This window comes from Podarcis muralis, chromosome Z (assembly GCF_964188315.1).
Source record: "Podarcis muralis chromosome Z, rPodMur119.hap1.1, whole genome shotgun sequence".
Classification (NCBI taxonomy): Eukaryota; Metazoa; Chordata; class Lepidosauria; order Squamata; family Lacertidae; genus Podarcis; species Podarcis muralis.
Window position 1 is genome coordinate 47,776,776 of NC_135673.1, and position 10,850 is coordinate 47,787,625.

Here is a 10,850-nt window from a genome sequence, read left to right on the forward strand (position 1 = left end):
AGTATCAAAATACAATAAGAACCCAGTAGAACTTTACCAAAACAGAAACACTGAAATTATGCCTGCAGGCTGTTACAATGATTCAAAGAAAAGACAGTGACCCATGTTCAAACCCTAAACTGGTTAATCTTAACTACTGCCTGTTGAAACAAGCCAACTTTACGACCCATGGTTCCCATACTGTGTACACAAAGACTCAACTTTAATCCCTGACATCATCAGACAGAAAGCTCAGATAGGAAGTCCCTGGAAGGACCCTTCTCTGCATAAGACCTGCATGGGGAAGCCGAGCTGCAGCCCACAGATCCCACACCAAAGCATCCTTTCACAGTTGTCTTGGAACAGGCAGCAGCATTCCAGATTAAAAGCCCAGAGCCCTGGCGGCTAACTTGACCTACTGAACTTTTGGCTCTCTTAAGTATCCATATGCCCTTGGCCAGCCAAACCACCATGAAATTTAGTATCTCACGAGCATGTCTGCAGCCAGTGGCGTAGGTTGCCAGTGCCCAGGGCCACAAGGAGCGGTGGGGAGGGGAGGGAAACAGGCAAAGTACACATGCACGTTAAGCTGCCCAACAGCACCCACATCACCCAGGAGATTACAGCCACAGAGATCTGAAAAGAAGAGTTGTTCGTTCTCTGGAGAGGTCACTTCCTGGTTTGCATGGAGCGACAGAAGTACACAGCTGTATTGAGGCAGCACCGGGTGTTGAAATTTTGCACCCCTAACAATTTTTCACACTGGGCAGCCGTCCCTGTGCCCCTCCCCCACACTATGCCACTGCCTGCAGCATTAATCACACTTTTGCTAATTGATAGCTTGGCGGGGGCTAAACTGTAATCACAGTTTATTAATGGACAGGGAGCAAACCCCCCTCCAAAAAAGGGATTAGAGAAATGATCTGTCCCTTTATAGCAGGCAGCTTGAAATCAAGGTGGGTTACAAAGCCTTGACAAGGAGATTGTGGATACCCAGTTGCTTAGGTAACGAGAACACAGCTGAGTACGAGGCCCAACAGGCAAGGAGGAGGCAAAACGATTTCTCAGCAGCAGCAGCAACAACAACCAGGGGAGAAGCCCCGCTTGGGTAGGGCCCATCGCAGCCTTCTTCCTTTATGACTCCAGACCGTGGCGGGCAGCTGGGTGAGGCCCCCTGAGCATGCTGGCCAAGCTGAGATGTGTTGTGAATGGTGGGAAAGGCACAGTGCAAGCCCTCAATGACCCCTTGGTAGGTGAGGATCCAAGTGGCGAACCACAACATTCCGCAGTCACACTGCCAAGGGTTGTGTGACAGGAAGATGTATCTCAGCTTGGGGAGCTCTACCAGGAGGTGGCTGGAGAGGTAGCTCAGGTTGTTCCTGTTCAAGTGGAGGAAGTCCAGTTCCTTCAAGTGGGCGAAAGCAGGGCCTGCAGTCAGGGAGGGGAGAGAAACTGGATTTCATTTGCATTTCGATGGCAAGCAATCAAATTCACGATTCTCAAAGCAATAGGCAGACTGAAATGCAGCTGGTCCTTTGACACCTGTCCTTCTCAGAACTTTCTGATGTGGTTCTACAGACAACCAAAGCACAGATTAGGCAGAAATGTGCATAAATATGCATATATACATAGTACAATCACAACTTACATGCATTTAACTGGCGTGATTCCAGCCGTGTGCAGTTGAAGGTTGGCTGGTTGAAACACTGCAAGCAAGATGGAGAACTTGGAAGAATTTTTTGCACTGCATTTTCCAGGTGTGGAAAGAGCTTTTAAGCTCTCTGCCTCACTTGGGGGGCAAGGCCCACTTAGCATGTTGGCTCCAGAAGGCTGGGGATGCTTGTGCAGTGGCAGTTCCAAGGGGGCAGTTTGAATATACACATTTTCGAGTGTACACAGAAGCCTTGGAACTGAACCCACACATAAGCTGTGATCATACTGTGTACAGTGGAACCTCGTGTTACATACCATCCTCCTTGCGAACTCTTGGAGGTTACAAGCTCTGCTAACCCGGAAGTAGATGCACCTTGTTGTGAACTTTGCCCCAGGATGCAAGTGGAAGTCGCGCACCGGCAGCACAGCAGTAACAGGAGGCACCATTAGCAAAAGCGCGCCTCAGGTTATGAACAGTTTTGGCCTAAGAACGGACTTCCGGAATGAATTAAGTTCGTAACTGGAGGTACCACTGTATATACAAAAGGTTCAAGGTCTTTGCATGAATTTACAAAGCCCAGAACAACTTAGACTAGGCCAGCTCAGGCACCACCTAAATCCTTATCTCCTTGCTTGATCAGTGAGATCAACACTGGAGTGTTATTGATCATTCTTTGAGTTGGTGAGGCTCACTTGATAACAGCAAGAAATAGAGACTTTAGTGTTATCAGCACAGTCCTGCAGAATGCTCTGTCAATAGAGATTCAGCAGATCAAATAATAAATTAATAAATATTGATGAAAATTTTGTGTGCAAAATTCACATTAGTAAAAATCATTTGTGCTGAGAGTACATTAGCCATTTGTATATTAGTCCGTTGTTTCTTAGCTTAATGTATACAAAAATGTGTTTATTAGGTACAATTATCATGGAAATGCTGATGAATTTTCGCAAGGCTGTTGTTGTTGCTTTTAAAGCCACAAATTCCGATAGAAATGTGGGAGATTTTAGAATTTAAGATGGGGGGAGGCATGATAAACTAAGAGGAACTGAAATGGACAAGACCTGTCCATTCTTACCTGCAATGGACAAAATCCGGTTGTTGTTGAGGTAGAGCCTCCTCAAGTTCTGGAGACTGTCGAAAGGGCAGCTGATCCTGGTGAGCCGATTGGCCTCTAGGTGGATGCTCTTGAGCTGCGTCAATCCGCTGAAGAGCTGATTAGGCAAATTAGAGAGACGGTTGTGTCCTAAATTTAACGTGCCAAGCCTGTCCAGTTGGAGGAAGGCGTCCTTCTGGATGGTCCAGATGCGATTCTTCCGGAGGTTCAGCTCTCTCAGGGCTCCCATGTCCTTCAGGGAGTCTCTACCAATGGCTTCGATGTGGTTCCTCTCCATTGACAGCTGTGTGAGGCTCGTCAGGCTCCGGAAAGCTTGTGGGATGTAACGCATGTTGTTGGAGGTTAGGTCGAGGGCTTCCAAAGAGGGGAGGTGGGAGAAAACAAAAGGGTGGATTTCAAAGAGGTTGCAGTGGGATAAATCCAAACTGATGAGGTTATGAAGGCCTTGGAAGGTGTTGGCATGGAGGTAGGTCAGCCTGGGGTTCCTGCTGAGATATAAGACCCGCAGGTTGCAGAGTGACTTAAAAGCTCCCGGGTACAGGAAAGTGAGGTTGTTGCGATCCAGCCAGAGGCTGTTCAGGTAGGTGAGGTTGCTGAAGGCGTCGGTGGTCAGCAAGCGCAGAAAGTTATTGGACAGGTTCAGCGAGATGGTGGAAGCAGCAATTTCCCTAGGGAGGCTGCGGAGTCCAGCGCTGTTGCAGTAAATAGTGGCACCAGGGGAGCAATTGCACGAGGAGGGGCAAGTCGAGGGGCCCAAGCCAGGCCTCAATGAACTGGTGAAGATCAAAAGAAGAAGCAGGAGGTGCATGTCCCAGCATTGGATAAAGAACGCGGACTGCCTTGCAGAGAGAAATGGCAGAGGGGACTGAGATGAATGAGGTGGCTTTTGACAAGTGAAATGAAGCCAAGGGAGATTAAGCTTCCTATGAACAAGGAGGGATAAAGTTCTTAGTCAAATGAGAGCTTAGAAGAAGGACTGGCCAAAGAGTGAACAAATCTGTCTTAAGTTCAGTTCTCTGCATTTCCACATCAATTTACAGCTCCGTTTTCAAAACCAACCCTTAAGAAATGTAATCTGCATTTTAGTAATAATTCCTCCTGACCCATAATTTTTCTATGCAATTTTGCTCAATGCAGACAGTTTTGCAAAGCTGTCTCCTCAATATAGATGCTGTTCTCATTTTTATGCACACTTTAACCTAGCATTTGCAGTTTTAGAAACATTAACCAGGATGGAGAACCACATTGCAAACATTAGGAAAAGTGAAAATTCCAGTATATGTGTTTAAGTTTGCATGGAAAGAGCAAATTAGGCAGGTTTGCCTTTCTGTATATATTTATAAAAATATTTGAATAACAAAAATCAAAGTGGTTTGCAACAATTTTACACTAAAATAAAAACCACACATAAATTAAAACAGTTTAGGAACTATTCCCAAAAAGCAAGTGTGAACTGAATCCAATTTCTGCTCCGGACTGGAACAGCATGTCATTAACCACAACAAGGATGCCTGCAGTCTACTTGTTTTGACTGATGAAGAAACATAGCTGTCAACCTTCCCTTTTTTGTGTGGGAAATTCCCTTATTCCAGCACCGTTTCCCGCTGTTATCCCGAATTGTTAGATATTCCGTAGACTGTCCCCGGGACAGGTGAGGCTGCTGATCCCTTATTTTCAAATCTGAAAGTTGACAGCTATGTGAAGAAAGCATTTAATAGCTTGCATGTCTGCAGACCTCCAACATCCTTAGATGCTCTTCACCTATGATCTGCCTTTTTGAGGATTTTGTTGTAGCTGTTGCTCCCTTTAACTTTCTAGTTCAGTATGTGAATCTGCTCTGATGCCACCCTTCTGTGACTTGAGGATTCTGCCTCAACCAGGGCATCCCTTGTCATTCTACACACGCACAACAGTGTGGATCTGTGTGGCTAAGCCCGGATCTACTGCAATCCCATAGAAAGTGGGGTTGGGGCTCCCATGCAACACTTTTCTCCCCAACTAGACTCCATTACCTGAAGAGGGTCTGGCTAAGCAAGAACAGTATGGTGAGTTGCTGGAAATGTGACAGGCTGTTTCTCCTCCTCTTCCTCCTCCTCCTTGAATGGATGTGGATTTATTTTTATTCTTTAGATTTCTTACTTGCCATTTATCATAAGGAATGTGGCAAGCTTCTGAGTTATGCAGCACTCTTCATCTGGCATGAAAGGTAAGATGTCCAACCACCACCCGCTCTGTGCAACATATTGTGTGATGAATACTTTTAATAAACATACCGTGTTTGTTATTTGATTTATTCAACTTTTATCATGTATTTCCATCCAAAGGGGCCCAGGGCAGCAAACAACAAAACTATCAAAGCAATGCAAAGATTTTGAAAATGTTTTAAAACACTCAAATATCCTCAAAATTTCAAAGATGCCAGAAACAGACTATTTCTACAAAACAAACAAACAAAACCATTATGCTGAAATGTTAATAACATACACAGCTCACCATGGAGGGTATTCCAGAACTGAGGAGCCACCAGTGAGAAGACCCTGTCATCGCAACATCCAGCAGCAGTACCACCCAAGGACCCAGCTAAGGACTTCAGGGTGTTGTTTTTTTCTTACAGAGTCTAGGCTAATATGATACCCTTGTTTTGTTTTTTTGTTTTTTATATGGCTGGGGTGGGGGCTGGAGGGATGAAACCATGGGCGTGGAGAGGGCTCCTTTTGCTCATTAAATTCCATGCACACACAATTCCAACCGAAGCAGATGGGTGAGGGACAGGTCAGTCAGCAGAGCAGGAGACTCTTAATCTCAGGGTGGTGGGTTCGAGCTCTGCTCGGAGCAAAATGCTCCTGCACTGCAGGGAGTTGGACTACATGATCCTCCTTGTGGTCCCTTACATATCTACAATTCTATGTTTTGAAAACAATGCATACCCAGCTTTGGTTGAAATCTTCTCCACAAAGCAGCTTCCATGGTTTCTCTAAAAGTGTGTTGCAAGCGAGAGCGGGGTGGGGTGTGTGTTGTTTGTTCATTTTTAATCGAAGTAAAATTCATACTGTAAGATGTGTATATCAGAGATGTATACTTTTAGGACTCACACAATTGTTTCTGAAACTTGTTTTAAGCTGTTTTCAACATTGTGTTTTTAATTGTTGTAGCCCGCCTTGGGATCTTAGGGTCAGGGACCCGTAAATAATAAATAATAAAATAAGTTGGGCGGAACAGCCTCGGTAACCAAGAATCCACCACAGCCTAATACCCCGAGTCTGCATTACTCCCTGGAAGGCACTGTAAAGACTCAAAGCGTCACACGCACACAGGCCGCCAAAGGACAGGATTCCCCAGCTACGCATTTTGAACACCCAGCAGCAGCCGGTATGAGCTTCCAAACGGCAATTCCTGCCGCAGCTTTAAGACCTCCGGAGCAGCAACTCGCTTAACGATCAGGCGCCTAATCGCTTCCATTCCACTCAAGAGAAAACAGCTTTTCTCGTGCTCTAATCTGATGCTAATTCTGTAAGGCTCAGCTCAGATTTGCATATTTACACATCATTAGCGTGCGTGGGCACGAGCACACACACTCCGACCAGAAGACCAGAACACGGAGAAGCCATAAGTCAATCTCTGACAGATCAGATCCCCGTTAAACATTGTGTTTCCCACAACGGCTCAAACAAATGAATTCTAGAATCCCAGAAAAGGCCCTAAGGCGAGAGTCCTCCCGATTGCCCTTCAGGTATCCAGAGGTATACTGCAGCTGAATCTGGAGGTTCCATTGATTGAACACAGCTAAAAGCTATTGGTCAGCAGCCCATCCTCACAAGCTGCCACTCCTCACGGGGAACCTTCCACCTAATCTGCTAGCTGCCCTCTCCTTCTGAATCCCCAGGCTCTGCAAATGAACAGAGAACTTTGCAGTGGCTGATGTTTGCTGGTGGGCAGCACAGAGAGAAGTTCTTTGGACACCCTCCTGCAGACAGACCACATGGGAGTTTCCAAGTAGGGCTGGTGACATTCCCAGTCTGAAACCCAGAGACCTGAGTCAGATGGACCAAGGATTTGGTTCTGTATAATGCATCTTGCTATGTTTGTGTGCAGATATACGGCTGTAGCCAAGGAGGTGCAGGGGGGCAACTGCCCCCCCAGTAAATAAAAAAAAACCTTAACTGAGTTTCTGCCCCACTCCTCCATAAATCTTGGCTACACCCATGTGCAGATGGACCCAATGCTACTACATGCAAAAGTTGTCTAGTCAGATATGATTCCATTTCATTCCATTTCATCTTTAGTTTGTGTGCCACCTTCCTGGATTGCTATACACAAGGCAGCATACAAGCCAAAGAAGCGTCAAAATATACTGCAAAGATCACACATCTAGTAACAAAACAATCCAATACAAATAAGTCATAATAAAAAAATGACTAAAAAAAAATGATGCATAAAATAAAGTAATATTCAATAATCCATTTAAAATATAATAGTACACAGTAAAATTAACTCTCAGGATATCAGCAAATTGCAATTCCATGATTCTATGAATTGTGCAAATCACCTTTGGGTGACAGATTTATTTATATTTATTTGTTTCTTGAATTGTATATACACTCCTCAGAGTAGTTGACAAAAATAATTTTTAAAATGAAATTATCAGTTAAAAAAAATCAGAAAATCCACGCTAAGCTAAAAATCAGTTTAAAATACATGCTAACATGCCGGGACAGGCTTGTCTAGCCCCGAAGGTTTTAAGCAGCACCATAAAGGGTGAGGGTGCCTGCCTGATGTGTGGCTGCTAACACACTAAGTTTGATTTCCTATGAATGTAGGGCAAATGCTTTGTGGCATCTACCATGGTGCCAGTCCTGTAGACTGGAGCAGCTGAATGTGTGTTTGAGCCTATGCATGGATGGGGTAATATGACCTCACAGGTAAACTGGCCCCGTGTCGAATTCAACCCTTGAGAGTTTGGAAAACTATGGAATTTGGGGGCCAAATTTCCATCTAAATGGACATGGGGCCTAACTTGGAGGGAAGGAGCCTAATTATTCCATGGGTTATCTCCTTCTGAGCCCCTTCTGACTGCAGCCCCGTAGGAGCCAACTTCTAAGGGCCAAGGTCCCTTCGCCCCTCAATAAAATATTTAAGGGAACTGCCCCTCCCAAAGCTGAAGGGCATTGCCATTTAAATGGTGTGTGCACTATGTCATGTGATTGATTATGTGGGATGGGGCTTACCTGGGCCTCCCCAGTATTATATTAAAGTTGGCACCCCTGGCAGCCACTATGTTGCTTGCTGTGAGAGCCCTTTGCTTCTGACCCAAGAAGGAGGTTCAAGCACTGCAGGAATGCTCTGTGGTTGGACTCCAGACATCTTGTAATTTTTCTGAGCCCTGGCAAAAACACAACAAGCCCCAAGGGCTGGATTACTAGATATCTGGCAAACTAAGGATTAGCACAAATGCTTACCCTCATTTGGCTTAAGAGGCTGAGCTAGACAGACATAACCTTTGCACAGATTTTAATGGGCCTCTGCAGTGGAATTTCTCTAGTTTATTTTTCAGTTTCTCCTACCAAGAGCACCTTAACTAAGATTCTGTTCATTCCCTGGCCAGGGAGCCTCTCTCCTGGCTGATTCAGTCTCTCTGGCTGCCTGCTTCCCTCTCCCTCCATCTTCTCTCAGGTTCAGTCCCACATCCCACTCCCTGCACCTAGAGTGGGAGGTAATATTTCTTCCACAACAATAATGTTAGGAGCTAAATTTTGTGTGGGTGCACTGCTAAATGAAGAAATGAGCAGTCTTCATTTTGACTTGAGTTCCCTGTCTTCCTGATTTTCAAGCTGCGAGTGCCAATCATTATGTATCCGCCTCTGAAAGAACAGGTGCATAGGGGTTGTTGTTTTGTGTGTGTGTGGGGGGGGGGGGGTTGTTCTTGGACTATTCCTTATCACTTGAGGCTCAGGTAGCCTCAGTGGCTATGGGTGCCTTTGACCATCTATAGCTAATGTGCAAACTACAGCCAATCCTAGACAGGATCGATCCGGCTGCAGTGATTCATACACTGATAACTTCCAAAACTTGATCATTGCAATGTGCTCTAAGTGGGTCTGCCCTTGTGCCTGGCGCAGAAGCTCCAGGTGGTTCAACGCACTGTGGTGGCACTGTGGATGGGGACAGACTACTGCCAGCACACAACGCTAGTGCTTCAAAGCTTGCACTGACAGTCCATTCGCAACCAAGTCAGGGTTCTTGTCTTAATTTGCAAGGCCCTTAACATATTGGGTCCAGGGTACCTCAATGACCACCTAATCTATTATATTTCAGCATGATCACCGAGTCTCTCTTGGTGGTCCCCCATGGATCAGATGCACAGGTCATAGCTACTGGAACTCTGCATTCAGTGACATGGAACCAAGTAATAGAATCACAGAATCATAGGGTTGGAAGTGACCCAAGGGATCATCTAGTCCACCCCTTTGCAATGCAGGCATCTCAGCTAAAGTATCCATCACAGGTGGCCAGCCAATCTCTGCTTAAAAACCTCCAAGGAAGGAAAGTCCACAACCTCCCAAGGGAGTCTGTTCCACTGCCAAGCAGCTCTTATTGTCAGAAAGTTCTTTCTGATGTTTAACCAGAATCTCCTTTCTTGTAACTTGAAGCCATTGGTTCAAGTCCCACTTTCTGGAGCAGGAGAAAAGCTTGCTCCATCTTGCATAGGACAGGCCTTGAGATCACTGAAGATGGCTCTCATATCTCCTCTTAATCTTCTCTTTTCCAGGCTAAACATACCCAGCTCCCTCAACTGTTCCTCATAAGGGCTTTGTTTCCAGACCCTTGATCATCAGCCCAGAATAACTAAGGAGATAGTACAAGAATACTTGGCTAGTCTAGATGTATTCAAGTCTCCAGGGCCAGATGAACTGCATCCAAGAGTATTAAAAGAACTGGCAGATGTGATCTCAGAACCACTGGCAGTCATCTTTGAGAATTCCTGGAGAACAGGCGAAGTCCCGGCAGACTGGAGGAGGGCAAATGTTGTACCTATTTTCAAAAAGGGGAAAAGAGAGGACCCAAATAATTACCGCCCAGTCAGTCTGACATCAATACCAGGGAAGATTCTGGAGCAGATCATTAAGCAAACAGTCTGTGAGCACCTAGAAAGGAATGCTGTGATCACCAATAGTCAGCATGGATTTCTGAAAAATAAGTCATGTCAGACTAACCTGATCTCGTTTTTTGACAGAATTACAACCCTGGTAGATGAAGGGAACGCAGTGGATGTAGCCTACCTTGATTTCAGCAAGGCATTTGACAAGGTGCCCCATGATATTATTGTAAAGAAGCTGGTAAAATGCGGACTTGACTATGCTACCACTCAGTGGATTTGTAACTGGCTGACTGACCGAACCCAAAGGGTGCTCATCAATGGTTCCTCTTCATCCTGGAGAAGAGTGACTAGTGGGGTGCCACAGGGTTCTGTCTTGGGCCCGGTCTTATTCAACATCTTTATCAACGACTTGGATGATGGACTCAAGGGCATCCTGATCAAAGTTGCAGATGACACCAAACTGGGAGGGGTGGCTAACACCCCAGAGGACAGGATCACACTTCAAAACGACCTTGACAGATTAGAGAACTGGGCCAAAACAAACAAGATGAATTTTAACAGGGAGAAATGTAAAGTATTGCACTTGGGCAAAAAAAATGAGAGGCACAAATACAAGATGGGGGACACCTGGCTTGAGAGCAGTACATGTGAAAAGGATCTAGGAGTCTTGGTTGACCACAAACTTGACATGAGCCAACAGTGTGACGCGGCAGCTAAAAAAGCCAATGCAATTCTGGGCTGCATCAATAGGAGTATAGCATCTAGATCAAGGGAAGTAATAGTGCCACTGTATTTTGCTCTGGTCAGACCTCACCTGGAGTACTGTGTCCAGTTCTGGGCACCACAGTTCAAGAAGGACACTGACAAACTGGAACGTGTCCAGAGGAGGGCAACCAAAATGGTCAAAGGCCTGGAAACGATGCCTTATGAGGAACGGCTAAGGGAGCTGGGCATGTTTAGCCTGGAGAAGAGGAGGTTAAGGGGTGATATGATAGCCATGTTCA

The 10,850-nt window shown here is 45.6% G+C and overlaps 1 protein-coding gene across 1 annotated transcript; it reads right to left on the reverse strand.

Moving 5' to 3' along the window:
* Positions 1–4,951, reverse strand: LOC114589504 (uncharacterized). Its single transcript, XM_028715885.2, has 3 exons — positions 4,890–4,951; positions 2,712–3,673; positions 1–1,407 (listed from the first exon to the last, which is right to left on the reverse strand). The coding sequence occupies exons 1-3, from the start codon at positions 4,949–4,951 to the stop codon at positions 941–943; spliced, it is 1,491 nt and encodes a 496-aa protein (XP_028571718.2). The 3' UTR covers positions 1–940.
* Between the last annotated feature and the right edge of the window lie 5,899 nt (positions 4,952–10,850).

Bases quoted from the DNA above. Each gene is read 5' to 3' on its own strand.
- LOC114589504 (XM_028715885.2), bottom strand. From the start codon at position 4,951: ATGCCAGATGAAGAGTGCTGCATAACTCAGAAGCTTGCCACATTCCTT. The intron at 3,674-4,889 runs GTAAGAAATCTA...CCTTGTTCATAG, and splicing joins TTCCTTATGATAAATGGCAA to GAAGCTTAATCTCCCTTGGC. The intron at 1,408-2,711 runs GTAAGAATGGAC...CCCTGACTGCAG, and splicing joins CCGGATTTTGTCCATTGCAG to GCCCTGCTTTCGCCCACTTG.